Source organism: Lates calcarifer, linkage group LG15, assembly GCF_001640805.2.
Source record: "Lates calcarifer isolate ASB-BC8 linkage group LG15, TLL_Latcal_v3, whole genome shotgun sequence".
NCBI classification, from domain to species: Eukaryota; Metazoa; Chordata; class Actinopteri; family Centropomidae; genus Lates; species Lates calcarifer.
Genome location: NC_066847.1, coordinates 18,281,504 through 18,307,009, shown reverse-complemented (window position 1 = coordinate 18,307,009; position 25,506 = coordinate 18,281,504). Strand labels below are relative to the sequence as shown.

General features: G+C 37.9%; 1 protein-coding gene and 1 long non-coding RNA gene across 3 annotated transcripts in view; both read left to right on the top strand.

The window, feature by feature from the left end:
• plcb3 (phospholipase C, beta 3 (phosphatidylinositol-specific)) overlaps positions 1-12,960 on the top strand; it is a 49,416-nt gene extending 36,456 nt beyond the window's left edge. Inside the window, exons 17-34 of one of the 2 annotated variants that reach the window (XM_018691187.2) lie at positions 11-107; positions 358-442; positions 682-806; positions 1,326-1,480; positions 1,592-1,753; positions 1,844-1,943; positions 2,223-2,327; positions 2,744-2,838; positions 3,030-3,168; positions 4,052-4,093; positions 4,290-4,411; positions 4,606-4,715; positions 4,838-4,997; positions 5,210-5,286; positions 5,501-5,590; positions 5,743-5,800; positions 6,163-6,249; positions 7,369-12,960. In XM_018691187.2, coding sequence (XP_018546703.1) covers positions 11-107; positions 358-442; positions 682-806; positions 1,326-1,480; positions 1,592-1,753; positions 1,844-1,943; positions 2,223-2,327; positions 2,744-2,838; positions 3,030-3,168; positions 4,052-4,093; positions 4,290-4,411; positions 4,606-4,715; positions 4,838-4,997; positions 5,210-5,286; positions 5,501-5,590; positions 5,743-5,800; positions 6,163-6,249; positions 7,369-7,686 — 2,127 coding nt within the window. In that variant the 3' untranslated portion in view covers positions 7,687-12,960. The remainder of the gene's footprint in view (positions 1-10; positions 108-357; positions 443-681; positions 807-1,325; positions 1,481-1,591; positions 1,754-1,843; positions 1,944-2,222; positions 2,328-2,743; positions 2,839-3,029; positions 3,169-4,051; positions 4,094-4,289; positions 4,412-4,605; positions 4,716-4,837; positions 4,998-5,209; positions 5,287-5,500; positions 5,591-5,742; positions 5,801-6,162; positions 6,250-7,368) is intronic. The other variant, XM_018691195.2, reaches the window with a different exon arrangement.
• A 6,898-nt stretch (positions 12,961-19,858) lies between these two features.
• On the top strand, positions 19,859-22,853 carry LOC127143359 (uncharacterized). Its single transcript, XR_007814712.1, has 4 exons — positions 19,859-20,007; positions 20,896-20,959; positions 21,764-21,842; positions 22,785-22,853. It is a non-coding gene; the product is annotated as an uncharacterized LOC127143359 (long non-coding RNA).
• Positions 22,854-25,506: the final 2,653 nt, after the last annotated feature.

Genomic DNA, 25,506 nt, shown 5'->3' with positions numbered 1-25,506 from the left:
CCTCCCTCAGGGTACAGCCAGCAGTGAGGTGAACGCCACAGAGGAGATGTCAACTCTCGTCAACTACATTGAACCTGTCAAATTCAAGAGCTTCGAGGTGGCAACCAGTAAGTGTGTGTAGGGAGTGATAAAGAGAGAGAGGAAGATGCCTTTAAGCCTTGATAGCTCTAAGCACCTCCTGTATGTCGCTCATTAGACGGACAGGTTGCCTGTGTGGACTCGTTAATGGTTAATGATCAGTCTTGTCACACAGACCTCTCACAAATTAGTCATCCTAATCAATTCAACCTGTGTTGAGTTTTGCTTGTCATTCTTCTTCTTTCTTTTTCTCATTTTCGCTCATTTTCTGTCCGACAGAGAGGAAGAAGTTCTTTGAGATGTCGTCGTTTGTGGAAACCAAAGGCATGGACACCCTGAAGAACTCCCCTAGCGAGTTTGTCGAGTATCCTTGAAGGCTTGTAAACTTGAACTCCTTTTGAGAAATACTCGTTATGTGTATGTGGATAATCAAGATTCAGATGAGTGATTGAGGGCACAGTCTTGTCCTCTGACCTAAAAACGTTTGCCTTTTATCTGCTGCAGTTTACAACATGTAAGACATGGTGTAGACACACACACACATACACTGTCCTACATCAACATCAACATTCAGCATTATTCCTTAGTAGCACTCCTGTACAGGTACAATAAGAACCAGCTGAGCCGGATCTACCCTAAAGGCACGAGGGTGGACAGCTCCAACTACATGCCTCAGCTCTTCTGGAACGTCGGTTGCCAGATGGTGGCGCTTAACTTTCAGACTCTTGGTAAATCCTGTTACTTTATCCTGAGACAGCAAGGAACTAGATAGGCTTAAAAGTTAGGCTTACAGTATAACTTAAAATATCCACAGTACCTTTAAATGTCAGTTATCAGAGGTCGTATTTAAATCTTTTAACAATTATTTACTAGCTGTGAGTATTTTCAAGAGGTGCTCACTTAGATTTTCAGAACACTTCCATAGTATATAAGATTAAAATAGACTTGTTTCACCAAATTTCAGTTTCACATTTTGCAGAGTCTTTGACTGAACTCCAAGATCCATAAATAAAGTTCTTTAAAATGTAAAGTCTGGCTTCCTAAAGCTGGCAGCTGCTGTGGTATAGATGATAATATAAAGTCTCCTCAGCCTTATAAATAATTTAACACTCACAGAAGCCAAGAGGAAGCTTTCAGTCTTTATCCCTCTAAATCCCTCCATTTCTCTTTTTTTCCTGGGCATTCCCTGTCTTATTCTCATCCCTTTTTCTCCCCCTCTTCTTTGTTCCCTCGTTCCTCTCTCTTAGACCTTCCTATGCAGCTAAACATGGGAGTGTTTGAGTATAACGGCCGCAGCGGCTACCTGCTGAAACCAGAATTCATGAGAAGGACAGACAAACACTTTGACCCCTTTACGGAGAACATAGTGGACGGGATAGTCGCCAACACAGTCAAAATTAGGGTGAGGACAAATCGTATTTAATGTGTCTAATTGTGTTAAAGTGATCGTCTGGACATTAAAGTTCATTGCGAGAGTTGCTGTGATGAATATTTATAATTTAAACTCCACCAGGTGATCTCAGGCCAGTTCCTGACGGACAAAAAGGTGGGTGTGTATGTGGAAGTGGACATGTTTGGACTTCCTGCTGATACAAAGAGGAAGTACAGAACCAAAACATCCAATGGGAACTCACTGGACCCTGTGTGGGATGATGACATGTTTGTCTTCAATAAGGTAACTCGTGCACACATATCATTTGTCAACTCTGTCCTCCTCACATCACATCATTTTGACATTTATGTTAACACCCGTCTCTCTCTCCAGGTGGTCCTCCCTACACTGGCCTCTCTGAGAATAGCAGTGTTTGAAGAAAACGGCAAGTTTATTGGACACCGCATCCTCCCTGTGTCAGCCATTAGACCTGGTCAGTACACACACACACACACACACACACACACACACACACACACACACACACACACACACACACACAAACACCCATTAACACACGCTTGTAATGTCAGGCATTTAGAGAAGCCCATTTGTTTTCTATAAGCTGAAGAAGAACTAAAGTCTTCCACTGATGTACTGTATGTCTTCCCTCAGTGGAAACCTCCATTCATTTACATGCTGCTGCACCTCCTACTGCCCAGCACCGCTTATCATTTCTGAATTAGTTTCTTCCTTCCCTCCTTCCTTCTAGGCTACCACTACATCAACTTGAAGACTGAGCTGAACCAGCCCCTCCTCCTGCCCTCCCTGCTGGTTTACACTGAGGCTCAGGACTACATCCCTAATGAACACCAGGGTACGAACACCACATTAACAGCAGCACTGAGCAGCTTTTACCACACAACTCACTTAAGCCACTTGGCTCGACTCAGACTGCACTTACTTTAAACATACCACCTCAAACCAGTAGTTCAGTAATTTAGGAAGTACCATGACTTTAATGTATCTATTTCAACAATTAATTTACATTACAGTAAACACTGAAGTAATTATCTTTTTTATTATTTATTATTATTATTTATTTCTTTTGCCTAATCCAAATGTTTATCCATAACTTAAAGACAACTAGTCTTCATGTAAACTTAGCTGTTTACCCATTAATTTACCAGCTGTCACGTTACAATACTGTAAATTTGAAATGTATACTTATATACCTGACGATATCTATTTAATGAATGAATTATTTTGTTTTCTCTGTGTGTTTATTCCCAGAGTACGCAGAGGCTCTGACCAACCCAATTAAGCATATCAGTCAGTTGCACAAGAGAGAGACACAGCTGGCTGTCCTCATAGAAGACAACAGTGAGGTGAGGCACATCTGTGTGTTGAATAATAACAACAATTAAAGTGAAAGTAAAAATCTTGTATAGAGGTATAGAACGTGTGTGTGTGAGCATGAAGACCCAAACACTTCCCACAACCCCTAATTTTTTAAAATATCTGTCCTCCACTGAGTCAGTGTTGATTCACTAAGTGTGTCTTATTTCTTTTGTCCCAGCATGTCCCCAATCAGCCCAAAGATGGAGAGACCAAGAGAGAGAGTGATGTCATTCCAGGAGGTCAGCTTCCCTCCCCCTTCCACACCTTTCCCCCCTGCCCATTGGATGAAGCCCCTGACATCATCAAACCTGCACCAGGTAGAGACATCACCAAGCAACTCACAACCACAAACACTGTCTTAATGTCTGCATGTAACATGTGTAAATACTTTCACAACTGTCATTTACCTACATTTATCCTCACTTGTTATCCTGTATTAATCTGTAATTAATCACTTAGTAGCTATTAGAGGCACCATCTGCTCCACTTCCTACTTTCTGAGCATTTCCCAGTAATAAGTTAAGATCGTGATTACCAGAAAACAATAAACATTGCCAGTAGATTATTATCATTGGTAAGAGTGTATTATCTTTTTCCATGAAAGGATGTTGCACTAACACACTGTGCAGAGATGTAACACAGTGTAACACTACCAGTCCATTTATTCTATGACAGCACAGAAAACACTGGGCTAAGTGAACTCCCATCATCTGTTTCAGTCTATTGCACCCAGAGTAACGTGGCGGGGTTGCCAGTTTGGTTACAGAGCAAGTTTAGCAGTGGAAAAGTTGCTACATTGTATTAGTCCCATGTATATTTGTATAAGCCTGCTGCAAGGAGCTGCATTATCTTCTAGGGTTAGTTAACATAATATGCCCATGTATGTATCTTTACTGTACAAATATCCATTGTTATCTGTCGGTGCAGTGTGTTTTAACTATGAGCTACATTTTCTCTATTTTTCACTTGTCTCCTGAAACTTCCAGAAACAAGTGACACAATATTTTCTCACCGTGTTGTGAAAGTCCTGTATCTCCAGAATGTGAGGTTTTCATGACACAACTTAAAGCTCCAATGGGGATTTTGGTATTTCATTATATTTTTTTTTATTTTTCCATCATCCATTTCACACATACTGTCTGTGTGTTTCTCCTCCTGTATTTCTCTTTGTGTATTGTGTGTGTGTGTGTGTGTGTGTAGCACAAAGTCCAAAGGAGGACCTCATAGCCACTGTTCTAACAGGTAAGATCATCCCAGCACATCCATTTCCACACAGAAATGACGTCACTTGTGTGTCACATGCTGCATGTAGAAACATTTTGGAAGATCACCACATGATCAAGTGGGACAAGCCAGAGGTGGTTTGTAGCCCTGAAGGTTTAATCTGGAGATTTGTCATAATTCTATGTCTCTCTGTCTGTGTGTTTCTGTTTGTTAGACATCCACGTCCACTCTTTAGAGGAGCTGAGGCAGCAGAAGAACTATGTGAAGCTTCTTAAGAAACAGAGCAAAGAACTCAAAGAGCTCCGTAAGAAACACCTCAAGAAGGTATATCCACAGGCAGGTGCCACACAGAATAGAAACACTGATATTTAGATCAATGTGTGTTTAATTTTTCACTCCATGTGTTGGAATTTTGCATAGAAAATGAATGTGAAAATGTTTAGATTAGAAAAATCACTTCCTTTTGCTTGTGTGCTGCAAAACAAATTGATTTCTGCTTTGCTTGTGTGTGTGTGTGTGTGTGTGTATAGGTGTGGAATATGAGTAAGGAGCAGAAGAATCGGAGTAGCCAGCTTCAATCTGACACCCAGAGGAGACGCAGTCAGATGGAAAAACATCTCAAACGTAGCATCAAGAAAAAGTGAGGATGGGTGGATTTATGGGGAATATAAAGAGAGAATCTTTCGATAAATACCAATAAATGGGGGAGGAGGTAAAGAGGTAAATGTCTAATAAAATACCCGGATGTGTGTGTGATTTTAGTGAGCCCCATGAGCCGGTGCAGCGCGAGTTGACAGCGCTGGATCAGGAGCTTGAGAAGCAGACCGTCCAGCTGAGGGAATGGCAGTTGCAGGAACTGCTGAAACTTCGACAAGAGCTTCACTCACTGGAGAAAGAGAAGCAACAAACACACCTACAAGAGGTAACAACTCACACACACACCCGTGCACACTAATTCATACTCAAGGTGACACTTGGAACAACAACAATGACTTCCTCCTATGAATTCTTAAATATACACACTCACATTAACAGAGTCCATCGCTATCTGACCTCTAAGAAACTTTGGGACTCTTCCGTACATCTGCACAGTGATTCGCTGACAGGTCGTCATCTGCTGTGGTGTGTTTTTAGGCCTTCCAGAAGTTAAAGGAGACGGCCCATGAATGCCAAGCAGGTCAGCTGAAGAAGCTCAGGGAGATATGTGAAAAGTAAGTGCTGCCATTTGACCTTGCAAAGCCAAATAGTTTGGACAGGAGTGACTTGGATCCCAAAGTCACTTCCAGAGTGGCTTAATACTTATTGTTATTAGTTTCTGTTATAATGATTTTAAAATTCTCTAGGGTTTTTTTTAAATAACATTTACAAAAACAGAAAACATTGTTTTCATTCAGATGTAATGCTGGTGTGTAACTGTGTCTGCAGGGAGAAGAAAGAGCTCCAGAAGATCCTGGACAGGAAGCGACAAAACAGCATCAGCGAAGCCAAGAGCCGTGACAAAGAGAAGGCTGAAACGTAATGAACTTGTCTTTGTTTGCTCGTGTTCCTGAGGAGAGATTATGGATATTTGGGTGGTCAGACCTGATTTTGATTCACACTTACTTTGTCTTTTTTTTTTTTTTCTTTACGCTCACTTTTTCTCTTCATCTTTCTGCCACCCTCTGTAGGGAATTGAATGAGATCAACAGGAAACATATTCAAGATTCTGTCGCCTTAATCCGCGGAGTAAGTACTCATTGTAGCGTGCGCACACTCTTATCACCCGCAGTCCTTGAGAGCGTCCATTTATCTACTCTATGGTACATTTTTCTGCTGTTGTCATCAACTTTACTCCACTCTTCTCATACATTATTTCCATTTCCCTTCCTCCCTTTTTGCCTGTCTTTTTGCCTCTCAATTCAACATCCCCCCCCCCACTCTCTTACATACTACATTTTATCCCTTATCTGCCATCTGTTTCTCTTTCCGTTTAATTTCTTGCCTGCATTCCTCTTCTCCTCACACATTTTGCTCAAATCTTCACCCACTTTCCTTTTCCTCCTTCCTAAATCATCTTCTCCTCTCATCGTTGACATCTCAAACCCCAGCTGGAGGAGGCTCAGAGCAGGAGGCAGGAGAATTTGATGCTGAGGCATCGGGAGGTGCTGCAACACATAGACAAGGAACTTCCACAGGTGAGCCAGCACACACTGACACGCACACATATTATAATGCCATCATTTCACTCATTCAGGAGCAGAAGCAGATTTTTTTTTTTACTCCAGTCTATCCTTAAGGCAAAACACAGTACTCCTGCACATACTGCACTGTCTGCCACAGAGGAACACCCAGCTGGATTGTTAAAGCAGCAGAGCCACATCAAGTTAAAGCTAGCTGATGAGATACAAACAGCAAACTTTAGCAAAAGCTAAAACTAACTTTACTCAGTGTTTTTTTTTTCTCAGCTTGTAAACAAAAAATACCAGTTTCTGATGAAGTGACATCTTAATGAAGTTTGCTGTGCCACATAATTAAATGAGACATCTGCTGAATCCAGTCATTATGGTGCAATGAAACCCAGCCAAACCCCTGCCAAAGCTAAGTAGCCTCACAGTGGCATCTCAGCTCTTGACTAGTGGAAATATGTGATTTGGTGTGGTTACCCTACCATTAAATCACAAATGAATGGATTAAGTAGTAAATTCATTAATTATATGGATTTCATTATAAATATTAACAGTGGATAGGCTGTAAATAACCAAAGTAAAGTTTATTTTCTTAATCAAACTAGTTAAAATGAAAACGAAAGTTGAAAAACACATTCTATTGGTAGATACTGCACAGTCCCTGTTAAGATTATCCAAAGACAGAATGCAGTATATTCATTGTTTTGGGTATTATCCAGGTTCTATGGTAATTCTTTTACTAGTTGGCTAAAACAACAGAATAAAAAGTTGTAAAACAGAGGTATTACAGCCTTTCTATACACAATGTGCCAGTGTCTCTAAAAACTTAAAACCCTTTTGTTCTTGATTTCACTTTTTTATATATAGTTACTGCTCTCTGCCCTTGTAGTTCAGCAGTGTTTGTGTATCTCTTGGAACTTTGGTTTCCTGCTTCTCATAAGCTTATTTCATGACAATATCACTGCCAAGTTTGAAAGGAAAAATTTGACATTAGGAAAATCAGCCTTTTCACTTTCTCTCTGGCAGTTAGATGCACACGTACATTAAATATGGATCTAACTCAGCAGGAAGGTAAATAAGTGAATTTCCCAAAACTGCAAACAGTTACTTAACATGTTTCCTATCCAGATGCAGGCTCAGTTGGAGAGGGAACTGGAAGAAGAGTCTCAGCGACTACCACAGGAAATCTGCCAGCACCTGGAGCTGGAGCTCCACAACAAAGGTCTCCGTAAGGACGCCCTGTTCTCGCCCTTTTCCAATCACAGCAGCTCCAGCCCCAGCTCGGGCTCGGGCCCACCCTCCAACTGCTCCACACCCTCTTACCCGTCATCGCCCAATCGGAGCACCTGGAACAGGAGCATGGACAATAGCACAGCCTCACTGGCCGATTCCACTTCCTCATCCACCACTCCCGTCCTGTCAGAGGCAGAGATGTCGTTCGGTTAAAGTTATTACTTGTAAAAAGGAAAATACATACATTCAACTGGGGTCTATAATGATTAATATGTGGGATAGTAATGATATAGATTATTTACTAATTTTATTCCTTTTTTTATTACAGACTGTTTTGTTCTTGTCTACAGAGCTATATTATTTTTTATTTTGCAGTTTTTGTCATATTCCACATCATGCTCCCATCCTTTAGTTGGAAGATTTCATAAGAACCATAACCAAACTTTTTTTGTCTTTTTGTTTGTTTGTTTGTTTGTTTTTACATTTTTTTATCCTTTCATGCCTTTTTCTCTGTCTCATTTGTATTTTGGTCTGGTCAGTAAGCTTTGCTACATTTTTGCCACATCTTTATGTTCACGCTGTTTTAGGTGAAGCTTTCTGTTTTTAACTGCTTTAACCTCTTTTTCTGACACTTATTGAAAGCTTTAAACTTTGTAGAGAGAGGAGCAGGTTAAAAACTGGCCACCATTGTTCAGGAAACCTTAGTAACATAGGTATTGTTGATTACCATGAGGATAAGAAAAGGTAACTCCCACAACAAATTGTTGATATTTTGTTTGTACCAACATATGACCAATGATATAAGTTCAGAATACCCTCCTTACTTAAAAAACAGCCTGTGGAGAGTGTGTCAGAAACCACACATCTTACCCACTTTTGCAAATGATCCATTTTAGAAAAGTATGTTCCAGAAATGAGTTTCAAGATGAAGGAAAAAAATAGTTGAATTTTAAACCTGATTTTATCCGTTTTTAAATCTCAAGTTTTATCTGTAATGTCAGTAGCTAACCAGTAAGTGGTGCTGCAGACCTAACTTCTTTTTTTTTTCAGTCTGTGATTTGAGCTGCCCATTCATGTAGTCTGATTATCTTATGATATTATACACACACACACACACTCACACACCTGTCTCGCCAGGATTTGCAGCATCATTGGTTGAGGGTCAAGTCTCTGGCCTTTAACCTCGCATCAGAATCCAATCAAGGTTGCATAGCGGGTGGTCAGCAGATATCCATCTGGCTAGAAAGTGTGTGTGTGAGTGAGACAGTGAGGGAAGGTTTAAGTGACATAACACTCTCTCTCTAAGTGAATGTGTAAGCAAACTCTCTTGGAGATACACACACTTGATGCTCTATTTTCTACTGATTCATCCATGGAAGATCTGTCTTCACACTGCAGCGCACGCGCACACACACAATCACACACACACACACACACACACACACACACACACACACACACACACTCAGTTTATGGGTTCAGAGGCCAAAAGCCTTTAAAACCCTCATCCCATCCAATCTATCCTGTTTGAAAAATACAGTACACAAAGTTCAATAATTTCACAAATATCTGTGTGTGTGTGTGTGTGTGTGTGTGTGGCCAGAAGTTAATCTCTTGATGAGACATCTGCTTTTGGAGGCTGTAATACTTACCAAATGCAAACAGGCCTCTCAATGTGTGTTGTGCAGATATTTAGCTACTTTTGCAGCCTAGAGAAGGACATCACATGATTAAATATCAACTCCACTGTAGGCGACACTCTTTAGATGAAGACCTACAGCTGCGCTGTGACATTTTAATGTAAAATGCACTCATCTTTTTTTTTTACTTTAAATTATCATTCAAAGCAAACACACTAGGTATTCCTTCCCCTTCTGATTGAAACACTGATTTACTCAGACCCTGATTTGCACTAGGTCTGCAGAGGTTACAGTTTTCTGATGCTTTAACTTCACTTAAGCCTCAAAATTTAAAGCATTACCTCTTGTTGCCTCATGTGTTGCTATGAAAAACAGTAGTTCAGCTCTCTTGTTTCCAGAATTGACAATAGACATAGGAACAACTTATGTAAATTTTGTTTTGGGAGTAAATGTCCACACAGTGTGTTAGATACTCCCTTCAAGTCAGTTATTGAATGTGGCATTTTGGTGCACAAACTAAACGGTACTTTAAAAATCTGTGGTTTTGTCTCTGTCAAAGCTTCGCTCTTTGTTTTCATCCTTTTTTTTTTTCTTTTGACAGAAAATGTTGATGGTTTTTGTTTTTCTTTTTTGTCTTGTCCACTTTGAGGGGTAAAATGTTGGCACTCTGTGTATGTGTACTCTGTGTGTATGTTTGACTGTACGTGAATTTTACTACTGACCACAAGTGCTGGAGAGGGATGGAGGCTGAGAGAGGTCGAGGAAAGAAAGGAGTGAATTAGATTTTTATTTTTCTCTCGAAGAAATTGTCTTTTTTTGAGATGAGATTCAGCGAGTCCTGCCTTGTCCTCTCCCGTCTCCCCCACTTCGATGAGCACTGGCTGCCTGTCTGTCTGATTGTCCCCCTCAAACACACATACACACCCCTTGTAAACTATTATCTATTTAAATAGAATTTTAACAACTTTTTCTTTGTGGTTATTTAAGTTTTTATTGATGGAAGACAGTGGAAGATTCAGGCTGCTTTAACAATTTGCAGAGTGTAAAATGTTTTCATATATCAAGTCCCCCTTACAAGTTCAGATAGTGCTTAGTATGGACACCATAAGGAAAGGAGTTTGAAGCCTATAACAATTGTTTGTTTAATTAAGAAGTCATTAGGAGGACAGCTACAGCACCATACACTCGCTGGCGTCAGCACTTTCTTAAAATGAATACACTGACTTCTTGATCTCTGATTATTTAACACTTGCCAGCCTGTTCACCTCTGGCTGCCCTGCACCCATTGTGCCACACTGCCTACACTATGTAAATGTTTTTGCTCACCTTTCTCATTTTAGACACTAATGTATGCAATGAGCTACAGAGTCAGAGAATGAACAGTGAACTCGGAGGTGAAATTGCTTCCAGTCCTCTCTAATCCAGAGGTTTACTTGCCATGAAAGTGGAAACATTCCTCGGAGGCCGTCTGCTTTTAGGGTCGAGGTGGTCCAAGCCATTCCAAGTCCTGTGGCAAATATCTAAAGTAACACATTCTCTTTGAATATGATTTTTACATTAATATTAGGTACTCAAGAGTTTTTTCATTTTCATTTCCAAGATGAAACATCCCATTTAAGGTGTCTTTTCATTTTTAAATGCACTTGTACCACTCTGTTTTTGTTGATTGTAAAAACCTTGTGTTCCTGTGACATGGACATCAATACAACCACTTTCCAATGATTTTTACTTTTTGTGTAAAGTAGTTGGTTATTTTTACAAGGTTGAGTGGCTGTTGGCAAAAGAGTCGTTGAGCACATTTGGATATTTGACAAGGCACAAGGAAGGTTTTTCTTCTTTGCAGTTGGAGCTTGGATTTGTTTTTCCCTTTTTGTTGGTTCTGTTTTCATGAGGGAAAGTTTTTGGATATTGACTGTTAAGTCAAAATATCAGATACTGTAAATAGTAATGAAACTTTATTAGCCTGTCTGTGAGATGAACTGTATAACTTGTTATCAAACATGTTAAAACTTGGGAAACTTGAGTAATCTAAACAAAACCTCAGTTTCGTCCAATATAACAAATGCACATACAGTACAGTTAGACACTGTATTCTGCATTGTACATCACAGTATCTATTTGAAAAATACAACAAACTACGAGTACTTCACATAATCAAAATTTGTTTTTTCAAGTAAATCTTTGACCTATAGACGCTCCTTCTACTGTAAAGATACATAGTGGCTTTAAATTTAGATAAACATACATACAATGTCTTTGTCAGTCTGGAAAGAGTAAAGATGACTGTAGAGTTTACAGGTGGGACTTTTTTTTGTTTAGATGAACTATAAAATACTGGTTCATGTAAAAGGACTACAATGACATTTTGGGAGTTTGACCTTTATAAGACAAGAACTGACACCAGATTCATCAGCATGCTGCTGTGAGGTCTGAGATTGGAAAGCAGTGATAAAATATTCATGAGCTTCTTTAATACTGGATTGTTAGTTAGACATAATGACTTGTTTGATTGGCAAAATACACAAATAACTTTCATATACTACTCTCAGTGCCATACGATCTCTTTTGATGGGTTTATTTTGAACTATTAGACTTAAAGCTGCACTGATCAATATTTTTATATTGATGATGTATGATCATAGTGGCAAACCTGCAGAGAATTATCACCCAACTCTACAGTTCCTCTTGGTTCTCCTGAACACTTCAGTGTGTTTCAGCTCGTTGTTTTGGTTTTATGGCCTGCAACTTAAACCTTTTGTTCATCTCATCTCTCTCATAAAGTTACTTGCCTGACTCTGATAAACTAACTGTACACTTTATGTTTAGCAGCTAGTTGCTAACTAGCTGCTAAACATAAAATGGAGACCTTAGCAGTGAAATAGACTGAAATTCTCTCAAGAGCTGGTAGAGAAGAAAACAGAGCTAATAGAATATTGGTTAATATTGGACTAGCAATTGTTTAACATGTACTAGCGCTGCCAGACATAAATTAAAATATCAGTGTTAAATTTGGATCACTAAAAAAATCCTCATCTTTTTTGGGGTAATAGTCCCTTACAACATAATTGTGTAGCAAATAATTGGACTTTTAGCTTTTGAATCAGGATCATTATTGACTTCCATTGCAAACCGCGACACTAAGAAGGGCAGCTTAGTTGTATTTCAAACTTCAGCCTGTGCCACCATGGCACAGAGAGAGGAGAGAGAGGACAGAGAAACGCAGTGTGTATGCTAACGCCGTTAGCTAGTTTCCTACCCACCAGAATGGAGCCTGGGGGTTTGTTTCTTGTAAAGCCATGAGTTTTAACCTCTGTTATTCCTGTCCTGTTTATGTTAAAAACACACATTTAAACAGACACGCACAATACCATATTCTGACACGAACAGCAGTGTACCATTAGACACCATGCTCACTTCAGCATCACACACAAACACTCCTTGACTTTACTCTTATTAGACATTTGGTGTGACTAGTCTCCCCCAGGCCCTCCCTGAGGCCTCTGGCTGTTGTGTCTTCTCTCCCTCTGTTTTTCATCCTCTCTCTTCCCCTTGTCCCATTTCCTTGCCTCCAGTTTCCCTCAATGAGAGCGTCTTTTACTGTTGGACTAGTTAGATAAATTAAAGCAGCAGCTGTGTTTGTTCACTTAAGATAGTGAAGTCAGCATGCGATATACATTAGACAAGATATGTAGTGAGATTTGTTGACACTGTACATGTAGTGTATATGATTGTTGGATATAAAGGGAATACTATACAATGATCCAGATGTAATATTTTATTGTTCCATCATAATTAATATAAATATATGACTGAAAAATCAGTAATAAACTTCCAACTTCCTCTTAAAGAGTTGAACCTCAGCTGTTTTTTTTTTTTTGTTGTTTTTTTTTACTTTTGTGACTGACACTTTGTTCACTATCAACATTAGATCTTTTCTTTTTCAAACTTCTACACGGGTGCATCATTTTCGTCTCTTCTTAAAGGTTTATTTGTCAGGGCTGTGGTTGCTTGTGTTGATGGCAATATTTTTTTCCATAGTTTCAGGCTTTTTGAGCACTTATCTCCCATTCATTTGTAATGAAATGTGTCTATTATTTAAGACTTTTTGCTTTGTCTTTTGAGTTAACTAAATTTGACAGACTGGATTTTAAGGCACAGCTTTGCTTTCACACTTTTAGTTTTTTGCAGAAAGTAGAGAAACTGGCTTCAAGGTTTTAAGTCTCCAGTTTGCTCAAGTATCATGGAGCAAGAAAATTGCCATTTAGAGTATTTTAGTACATTTGCAATATGTTCATTTTGTTTTGTCAAAGGTGTGAGTAATAGATAAAATCTTCTTTAGCAGAACAAAAGCCAAATCATAATGATACTAAATCAAATACTACCTTCATATTTTGAAAATGTATAATGCAGTTGTTTGGTGATTAGTACTCAATCATTAAGTCATTATTTAACAGGAAGAGTCACCCTATGAGCTGTACAGTGGAGCCTTGACACTGGAGAAGTCTGAGGATCTAGATGGATGTGATCTGGAGTGGGAATCCTGACGGACCAATCAGAAAGCTGGTGCAGATGAAAACTGGAGGCGAATGGAGTGGAGCTGTGTCGTGCCAATCAAGACACTGAAATGACTGCTCACAGCTGGTGAGGAAGGAACTGATTTTTACAGCAACAGAATGATTGGTTGTGGTGAAATCTGATGGTTTGCAGTGAAAAGCGTGAGCGCCCTTAGCCAACTTAAGTTAGAATGGAAACATTGAAAAAATATTGTAAGCAGAAAAGTTCCTGAGAGAACTTCATTATTGTTTTTCTGCAGCTGCACCTGACATCTGACACTTAATAAGAATAATTAGAACAAACAGCAGGAAGAGCCTTAAGTAATAGGGAATGAATAATTTAAAATAAATACTAGCTCAAGATTAATGTGAGTAATCTGATGGGTTTTTAGGAACAAACGTATCAGTCATCTCTCTCACTGACATTGCCTGTCTTCATCTAAAATGACACATTTTATTGCACTGATGTATCATCATAAGAAATTAGCCCCAAGCCTTTTCCCTTTAACATGAGTCATTATATGCATGGAGCACACAACATGTCAGCAGCACTGGACTGTGGATTTGTCACAGGGAATGTGACAGTACAGTACACAATGTTGTGTGTACTGTACTGTATATTTCTACTGTTCTGTGTTGTACATGTGTGTGTACAGTATGTGTGTGTTCCCTCCCTTTGTCGATCTGTGGCTCCTGGGTGGCTTTGTGTTATCAATCAATATGATGATGACTTACTTACACACATGCTCACACTTACATGCACACACACACACACATGCAGGAGAAATGGACTTTTGTGAAGGTGAATATACTTCATGCGCACACACGCGCGCATAGCCTTACTCAGCAAAGAAAGGAAGTGACACTATTAGCTGCTGTTGTGCTCAACTGGCAGCTGATAAACCAGACGCCAGCTTTATCCTCACATTCTCATCTCTTCTTCCTCTCCTCTTTTTCTCTCTCATTTCCTCTCATCCCTCGCTGCTGCTGGGCAGGGTCGGAGAGGTTAGTTTTAGAGTATAATCCATCACAGTTTGTTGATTACCTGCTGCAAATCCTCAGTGATCAGCGAGACAATAGAGTCTCAGAGGAGACAATTGGTTTGGGAGATTATGTACATTTAATCCAGATGCAGTAATGTATTCTGATTATCACCTGCGTCATTTGCAAATGTCCATACCTCCGTAAACAAATCTGTGGAATCTGTTCCAACTATGTCTCCCTTCTGTTTCACAAAAGTCATTATTCTGTTCTCTCTCATTGTCGCCATCTAACCAGATGTAACTACCTCAATCCTTTTCTTTCTTTTCTTCCATTTCCTGCATCTTTTTTGTTGAGATATAACAAAATCATTCTTCTTCACTGCCTTATCCAAATACTCTCCCTCCTCCAGCGCAAAACAGACTTAAATCCCAGCAGGAAAAACAGATCATTTCACTCTCATCCTTCTCCCACTCTTTCAACAGTCCCTTTTTTTTTCCATCTTCCCATCTCTTCCTTCCACCCAGTCAATCTCATTTCATTCCAAACTCCTTTATCCCTCCTATTTGCCTTACAGTCTGATCTGCCCTTCTCTCAGTCACAGCCACTATATCGTCTGCTCTCTTTCTTTGATTGCATCTGTTTCTTTTTAACCCCCTCCCGCTCTCTGTCTCTTTTTATCCCCCTCATCCTCTCACACCAGTCTATCAGTCTCTCTCCCTCTCTCTCTCTTTCCTCTTCTCTATCCTCGCTGACGTTGCTGTTTGTTTTTATCCTTTCACAATTCTCTGAACTGCACTGGACATCCTCTTTATTTTTCTAGCCATAAGTCCTTCCTCTCAGTCAATCAGCCAATCGTGTTTTCTGCCTTTTCTTTTTCTTCCTCCTTTTTTAAAGGGGGCACAAAGTTGGTAAATGGTCATTCTTAAATATTATGTCATTTTTGATAAACTTGTTTGAACTAATACTGAAGATAACATAATATAGATGAATTGTTATATGAAAATTTTCTCACAGTTTTTGTATAGCTGTTAGCCTACTGAATATAGCTGCAATCAGTTGACGTAATACTATTAAATTTAATTAATTAAATAATGAGCTACGTTATACAAATACATGGCGTATTTAATAATAGCTAAACAAAAATGCTTCTATGTATATAGCAATGTATTTATTTCATCTAGATGAAAGAATGTGCTTCAATATTCAAACAGCCATACAGCTGTAGTGTTAGATAAATGCCTAAACACATTAAGAAGACTGACAATGCTTGGAATTATGATGGACATTTCATTTTTTCAACATTTCAAAAAAATTTGCTGAATTCTTTCGCAGTAATCTTGCATGAAGCCTCTGTCACTATCTGCCTTGGACACTGCATTGCTAGTGTGATATAGCAAAAAAAACATCTTTTTTTCTCTTCCTGCTTCATGAAACACATTGTAATGCTGCTCTTCTGATTCCACTCGTCTCTAAATGACCAAAACAGAACTTTCCTCTTTTGATGAGGAAAAACATTTTGTTTGGTGAATACTAATTAGAAGTTGTTTGCAAAAACTGCAGAGCCAATTAACCAACTAAGAGGTGTCAAAATCAGTTTATGCATGGAGGCAAACGTTTGGACCCAGGAGAGGCGAGGCGATCAATGTAGCGTGTCACTTCCTGTCTTCTTCCTCATCCCACAGGGTGAATCTATGTCAGCACCAACTCCATCACTTCTTTCTCATGCCTCAATTTGTTTATTGCTCTCTCTCTGTGCCTGTTTGTCTCAAATTCTGGTCACATTCGCTCTCCTCCCCCTCTGTCTGCCTCTCTTTCTGCCTTCCTCCTCACTCACTTTGCAGCTCTCCATCGTTTTTCCTGTCTGTCTCTTTTTGTTTCTGTCTGCATCCTCCCTGTTGTTCCTCCTCCTCCACTCCCCTATCTCTCCCCCAGGACTGTTGTGTTTACTCTTCGTCTCTTCGTCTCGTTCTCCTCCAGCGGAGGATGGAGACGTGTCTTGCCGTTGTGGTTACTGTGGGGTTGCTGTGGGAATAACAGCTGCCACTTCGGTGTTCAGAACTGACAGAGAAGAACGAGAAAGGGATGAAAAAGGAACAGACTAAAAAGATGCAAAATATAAACCGTTTCAAACCTCTAAGTCAAAGTTTGCCTTTTTCCCCCTAATTTCCCCAACTGTGTTCATATAACATGAATGCATCTATGAGCAAACACATGCACCTGGAACACAGAAAAGTGGAAACACTCTCACCTCCCTCCATTGTCCGCTATTCCCAAAGTGCCTCAGAGCAAATCAGGGAACCACAGTAGAGGTGTTTATTGGCCAACAGAGCAACGCAGCAGTTGTTCTGGTCAGGTCCCAGGTGTGTAAGCTATGTGTGTGTTTGTGTGTGTGAGAATATAAATCTCCAACAACCGCTCCCCTCTGGCCAGTGCTACAAATATGATAGTGTTTCTCATGTTGCCAGGTTAGATAACAGCTAAAAAAAAAAAAAAAACAGTGGTGAATGTTGATGAGATAATTAACTGTGAGGCAGTTTTGTCAGTTTGCTGAAATTAATGTAAAAAGAAATGCACAAACAAGGTGAGTTTGCAGGTTGACCTCATCTTACCCAGCAAGCATTCCACAGAGACTAAGTGATACTATGACATGATGGCATTTTATACACATCGTGTTTTGGAGTTATTTCTGTCTCATAGAACTCAGAAGAACACAAACAGAAGCTTTGGACAGATACAGGAAGAGATCAGTATAAATACATCTATTCAGTGCAGTTACCATTACAACATCTGCAGAGTAGGAAAATACTTCATTCAAATGGCCAAAGAAGCATCTTGCTTTTCCAAAACTAATACAAGAGTCTGCAAAATGGGGATGGCACTGCTATGAAACCAAGATTCAGTTTTCTTTATGTCCATTTTTATATCTTAGATCATTTTTTACCACTTGGGGGCAGTGTAAGAGGTTAGTTGCTAGTTGCTACCATTGTTTGTCTTGGGCAGGTCACATGATGATGAGCAGTGACAGTGAACCAGAACATTAAAGCTGCAGGTCAGACAACCAAGACAATGAGCTAAAAGAGGCTAAAACTCTATGACCTGAGGCGAACACCAGAGTTTGGACCTAATTCTCCAAAGGTGTGTCACTACTAGTGACTTCTTTCACATTATACATAGTCTTTTGACCCATTATTAACATAAGAATATTAATTAAGAAAAAGAGAAATGAGTGAGAATGAAGAAAATTGCCTCATGAGACTAAAAAGAACTCTGTACTGATCAGAGCCTCTCCCACCACAATCACTAAGCCATTGTTTGCTTGAATTAGACAGGCCCACATGATTCAAGCCCTTTGGGATGCTGATTTGACCTTTTCATCACTGTTTGATCAGGGAGAAATCACCTGAAAATCCAGCCTAATCCCCTGTTTAGACAGCCGTAAAATTTGTCCCGATGCAACACAGTTGATTCAGCCTGGTATATTCCCTTTGGTGTGACCACTCATGAGTTCAAACAGGCCCCAGATGAAATTGAAACTCTGGCAAATGTTTGGAAGAGGACACTCTGCACACTTACCATAGAGCTAGTATCAGCGTCATGGTCAGAATAAGCTGAGACTGAACATACATTTCAGCGACTTGTTGCCCCAAAGGGCCTTGGTATTTACATTTGACTGGGAAATTTATATTTTCAGTTTTTGGTAAGGGCTTAACTCCTGTAGGACTTGTATGATAGGACACAGCTGTTGCATGACTGTCATTTTTCTTTTTGAATGAACACTATCTAAATCAAAGCAGAAGATGCTGAGATATGCCGACTTTTATTCCTTACTGTGGGTTGAGCTTTAGCAACAAATAACAACATTTTGTTTGACTCTCCATCTATACATTGTCAATGCTTTATAACACAGACTCTGTTATAATTTGCAGTTTCCCAGCCTGAGGCCAGATAATCCTGGTGACATCACTGTGACATAATCAGGGTCATGTTCTCTGAGGTTATAAAGCTTTTGTCTGTGAAAGTCGACTGACATTTATGTATAAAATTCCCCTTTGACTGTGTATTTGTATTGAAACAAACAACAAAATGTAACAAAAAAATGATAATGTGTTCCATGAGCTGGAGATGTTTGCAGTCTAGTGAACATACTAGAGAAAGTGAACTATGCAGCAACAAATTATTGTTATTATTATTACTCAGTAAACTCCTGTCATAAATCAAACATGCAGGCTGACAATGATAAGTGTTGTCAAGGCAAACAGTCTTTTCTGCTCTTTCAAGATCTCTGCTCATTATTGTGTTTATTCAGGTGTTGATTGGAGATTGCAAAGTTAATTAGTATTAATTTCTATTTATGTGATTCATATCCAGGCCCCTCAATATATCATGTTGATACGATACTGACAACAAAAGTCTAGGAACGACAGATTTTGATCAGTTCTTCAGATAATATATAATTTCTATTTACTGAAGAGTGTCAGGCACACAGATTGAACACAAACACAGACTGTCACAAAGTAATACATGTATTCTTGTAGTGTATTTGAAGTGGAAATGAAGTACAAACAATTTAGTAGATCAAATTAAGCTTACAATCAACCAGTCCTTTATTGTACTGCAATCCTGCTTTTAAACTGGCAAGTGATCTGCCATTTTCATAACAGACCACAGTAATATGATAAAAGTACTATTTTTCATCATACTAGCAGCTTGTCTCTTGAGTAAGTCCACAACTTTGGTCCAGATTGAAATCTTAACAAATATTAGATGGGTTGTCATTAACCTTTACACAGACATTCATGAATCCTAGACTTTGGGGATCCTCTGACTCTTCCTTCAGCAGTTTTCTGGGGGAGTATTATTTCATTTTGTGGAGGGCATTTTTGCCTATGACAGTGTTTTTTTGTTTTGCCTAGGACAGTGGTATTTCCATAAGTCATTACCTCATATCTGATTGTTTATGTGATCTGTGCAGCATCTTATCTTTTTATATACAGTCTGTGGTGACTTCATTAAACCTGTCATCCATTCATATTTATTTATTCATTCGAGGTGGACCAAAATCGATCAGCCAATCAGCGTTTTTCTGCCAATGTTAGCCGACGTATGTCGTCACTGGCTGCGACGTGTCTTGCCATTGGCTACTACTTTCTGGGAGGAGCGCAGAGAGGCGGAGAAACTAGGTCGGAAATCAGATTTAAAACCAAGTTTGAACCGTTGCTCCTGTTTGCCAGTACTGTGAGAAAATGTTGTTACCGGAGAGGTCTGGATGCTAAAACAAAAGCTGCTTTTTTGTCGAACACGAGTGAGACTGGACTGAACACGAGTGAGACTGGACTAAACACTCCTGCAGCGCGAAGGTATGGCAAACAGTTAGCTGCTAGCGTTAGCATTAGCCTTATCGACGAGCGTTAGCATTAGCATTAGCTTGTAATGATATAGTTTAATTCCATTATCTGAGCCGTTTATATCGCGTGGGTAAGAGTGTTTGTGTTTTTCTGTGACTGTGGTGTCCCTGACATGAGTTGTGGAGGGTGGTAATTGTTTACTACTTAGTCAGTTTGGCTCCAAACATTTTACTGCTTCTTTGTAATGTGGTCATTTTGTGTCTATTTGTGGTGGTATTGCATAGTTTTGCGTCTCTAGCTCTCTCTACTTATGGTCAGCTTTGTGGTTGTTTTGCATCATATTGTGTCTTTGTAGTTTTGTGTCTATTCCTGGCCATTTAAGGTTTCTTTGTGGCCATTTTGCGTGTCAGTGTGGCAGTTAAACATCTCATTGTGATCGTTTTGCGACTCAGCATTTTGTCGTTTTGTGTGTCTTTGTAGCTTTATAGTAGAAAACTGTCCATAGATATCCATTGATCCCCTGTTGTGTATATTATTAATTAGAAATCTGTTTGTGGTGACTTGAGACTTTATTGAGCTCAGTTTTGAGTTAAATACAAGCTTGAAAACTAGATTTTAAATCTGTGCTCCTCCATAAGTTTTAAGCTTCAAGAGTAGGTCACAATGTATGAGCTGAGATCACTGTTAGAAATCATTATAAAAACTTTTAAAATTTGCTTTTCTCTCTGAGATCAATAAGGCTGTATTCTAGTAACATGATTAATTTATTCACCTCAAAACTCACAGTCTGATTGTCAGGGTTCTAGTGTTTAGTTTTCAGCGTTGCTCTACACTGTTTCTACACTGCATTCTTTATAATTAGGTTATTTGTTTTTCAAGTGTTGTACTTGTGTTTTCCAGGTTTACTGATTCAGCTGCTGCAGCCTGGACAGAAACACCAGCTCTCACCTTACAAGCCAAACAGGTATGTGTCCTCAAGATTTACCCAGTCTGAAAAAATGGTTGATGAGCTGAATCATTAATATCAGTAACAGTGTTATTGTTTACATCCCTGGTATTTAATGAGTTTAGTATTGAATATAATAATAACTGAATATAATAACAACTGATTAATGATGTCTATACATGCCACCTTCAAACATTTGCACTCTACACTTTACATTTTAATTATGTATATTTATGCTCCTTGTGTATATATCTATGCTCCTTGTTAATATAGTTTTTGCTTTTTTTTTTAATTATAACTGTCCTTTAGCACCGATATACCAAGACAAATTCCTTCTATGTGCAAACTTACTTGGCAATAAAGTCAGATTCTGATTCTGATAAATTGTCAGAAAATATACTAGTAAAAAAACTCAAAATAGTCTGAAGTATAGTAACTAAAAAATACCGCAAGATAAAACCCAGCTTTCAAAAATTTACTTAAGTGAAAGTTTTTATTATGCAGGTCACAGTAATTTACATGGTTCCTCCAATGGTTAGTTGACAGACAATTAATATAGAAAGTTAAGATTTAAGATAATCATTTTAGTTAAATTTTCCCAAATATTTATTGTCATTGATTCCTAAAGATGTGATGCTTTTTCTTGTCAAGTGACAGTAAACAGCCCATTTTCTGAGACACTCCTCTAATGTTTGGAAAATTTCCTGGTCTGACTGTAATGTTGAATATTTATGTGTGTTTTGGGGTTAAACTGTTGATGAGGAATAGGTCATAGTGTATTTATCATTCTCCTTTGTATATTTCTCTTTTTATTTTGTCCAGGTGTCACCACTTCCTCCATGATCACACAGAGTCTTCATACAATGAAGAAGTTCTTAGAAATCAGGACTGAGGCCTCCAGGTAATTCCCAAACAGCTTTACATCAACACAGAGCACTGACATTAAATTATATATCTTCAGAAATTGATCTGAAGTCTGAATAATTTGATTTGTCACCAAAAGAATTCACTCATTGTTAAAATTTATTTACATAGTTCATGAATGTACAGTTCAATGAAAATGAAGACTTAAAATAATAGCTCTCTTTCTCTCTCTCGCTCCGTCTGTCTCCCTCACTCTCTTAAGCCTGGCACACACTAAAGGATTTTAAAAATCTTATGATCTTAGAAAATGTGAGAGACCACACATATGACAACAGATAATGTCAGATTTCACAGTTTTGTTCTTATAGTGTATGATGTGCAACAAGAAGGCCAAAACAGCACGCCACACACTAACAGATTCACCACCAACAACCAGAGTCTGGACTCTCAGAACTGCTTCAGTCTGCTTGCTTCCTGATTGGCTATTGCTCCTTTCCACATGAAAATCCACAGAGTGCATGCCCGGCTATCCTCTGTGTACTCCCCACATGCAGGATTTTCGATCGTAAATATTGAACGTTTGATAATCCTTCAGATCGTCATCAGAGCAGATCAGGGAGGGTAAAATCACTCTTAACATGCTGCACACCACAGGAAAATCTGACAAGATCATCTTTAGAACCAACTGATAATCGATCCTTTGCTTACTTTAGTCAGGAGGGAGGGATTTAAGCCCATAGTCGGCCTGATTATCTTTTGGCATGTACCCTGCTTTACTCTTTCTCTCTAATTCTGTCTCCTTCTCTCCTTCACCTCCTCTCTCTCTACCTCCTACTCACTCTCTGTGTCTTCCTTTACTTCTGTCTTTTGACAGTTTGAAGTTTAACACCCTTTGTGTCAACTCTGTGCACTGTGCTTTTATTTTGATGTGTTAAAAGTCACATGTTTATATTAATGTTTGTTGTGTTTTTCTCCACAGGATTCAAACTTCAACCATTAAAGCACAGAGAGGAGAGACAGACATGAACACATTTTCAGAAGGTCAGTGTTAGTTTATTCTTTTCAGTCTGACTCTGTCATTATCTCAGCTGCAGTTTGACACTTTAAAACCTCTGTCTGGAACAAATTAAAGCTACTGTAACTTATAAGTTGTAATTAGTATTAACAGTATAGATGCAAAAAAAAAAAAAATTAAAATATCGAAAACTATTTCTGACCATATACAAACTTAACAGAAAATATAAAACTTTAGTTAGAATAGAATAGAATAAAAACTTGGAAATAAATTGATATTGGAAAACCTTTTAATATTAAATATAATATTAAATATATAACCAAACCTTCAAAAATACATTGAAAACCTTAAATAAATAGTTATAAAAAGCAAGTATGAAATAATTTAAAAATACATTTCAAAACCTAAAGGAATAAGTCTAAAAATAAGGATAAAACGTTTAACAAACCACAAGAGGTTTGATAAATAAGGTTAAAACCTTTAAATCTTCAACCTTTAAAGTCAGTGTAAAGCAAATTCTGAGATTTGTCTATAAAAACATTATTTATGTTAGAAAATACTGGTTAGAGTGAGGCAGTAATACACTTGCCATAATAACACACTCAGAAAGTTAATTTATTATCAGTGTAACTGTTAAAATAAACATCAGTAATATGACTGCATAATGCAACTTGTTTTTGAGTCCCTAAAGACAGGCCATTTGATCAACAAAAACAAAAAGCTCTGGTGGCTCAAACATGTATGGAATAGAATGCTAACTGTAACTGTGCTGCACTGAGTAGGCATCAGCATCTCAGCTTAGAGAGCTCCTTATTTTTTCATGATTTTGAAACCTAATTTTAGATATTTACCAATTTTTTTAACCATTCAAATTTAGCTGGGTGGTTAATAGCACAATATTCTGTGGTGTTACTAACTCAGAACACCATCAGTGTAACTGCTTTACACAAACTGTAAAAGTATATATATATATATAAACCTTTAAAAATAGATCTAAGAATTAAGTATGAAACCCTTCTAAAATAAATTTAGAACCTTAAAAAAATATCTAAACAATAAGTATTAAACCCATAAAAAGTTAAGTACAAAACCTTAATCAAGTCTAAAAAACAAGTGTAAAGTCTTTAATATATGGTTAAAACCCTTAAAAATATATTTAAAAGTAAAACAAGACCCTAAAAACTATATGTCTGAACAATGAGTGTAAAACATTAAGTATAAAACCATAAAAAATAAAATTTTAAAATGTTTAAAAATACATCTAAAAATTAAAACACATTTTTCTTAAAATGCAATAAACTGATTTGTATACCTTCAAAAATAAAAATAAAGGAAATAGAGAAATGCAACTCAAAAGTTTAGAAAGACAATTATTTTATTCCAGACAAAATTTAACAAAACACAGAAAAGATAATGACAGACGTTTGACCTCAAGGAAACACTTGTGAGAGCTGGTTAGAGTTAGTGTTAATGTAGTTATGAGCACATTTTCCAAAGTTGAACATGTCTATGAAGCGTCTTTGTGATCATTTAACTGCTTGTAATAAAATTATTAAATAGTTGTATCAAAGGTGTTTAACAAAGTTTTTGGAAATGTGCCCATGACTATATGACAGATGTTAGAGAAAAAAGTGTTTTCGCTTGAACAACAGGAATCCAGAGCTGTTTACAGCAGTTAGATGGTGGAGGTCTTTTATCAAATTAACAGCTTCGCAACACTTTTGTTTTCTTTCATCCACTTCAGTTCTTCAGCTGCTGTTGTCTTCTCCTCCTGCAGAGACAAGAAAACGTGTTAATCACAGAAACTGGTAAGTAAATCAAAATATTTTTACAACATACTATTCTGACATGTTTTATGCCTTACTATATAATCACATTTTTCTGACCATTTTTGATGCCTTACTATACTATGACTTTTTTTGATGGTTTTTGAAGCCTTACTTTACTATGACTTTTTTTGAAGCCATACTATACTGACATTTTTTGATGGTTTTTGATGCCTTACTAGACTGTGACTTTTTTTGAAGCCTTACTTTACTATGACTTTTTTTGGTGGTTTTTGAAGCCTTACTAGACTATGACTTTTTTTGAAGCCTTACTTTACTATGACTTTTTTTGACCATTTTTGATGCCATACTATAGAATGACTTTTTTTCATGTTTTTTGACGCCATACTATACTATGACTTTTTTTGACCATTTTTGACGCCATACTATACTATGACTTTTTTTCATGTTTTTTGACGCCATACTATACTATGACTTTTTTTCATGTTTTTTGACGCCATACTATACTATGACTTTTTTTGACCATTTTTGACGCCATACTATAGTATGACTTTTTTTCATGTTTTTTGACGCCATACTATACTATGACTTTTTTTGACCATTTTTGACGCCATACTATAGTATGACTTTTTTTCATGTTTTTTGATGCATACTATACTATGACTTTTTTTCATGTTTTTTGACGCCATACTATACTATGACTTTTTTTCATGTTTTTTGACGCCATACTATACTATGACTTTTTTTGACCATTTTTGACGCCATACTATACTATGACTTTTTTTCATGTTTTTTGACGCCATACTATACTATGACTTTTTTTCATGTTTTTTGACGCCATACTATACTATGACTTTTTTTTGACCATTTTTGACGCCATACTATAGTATGACTTTTTT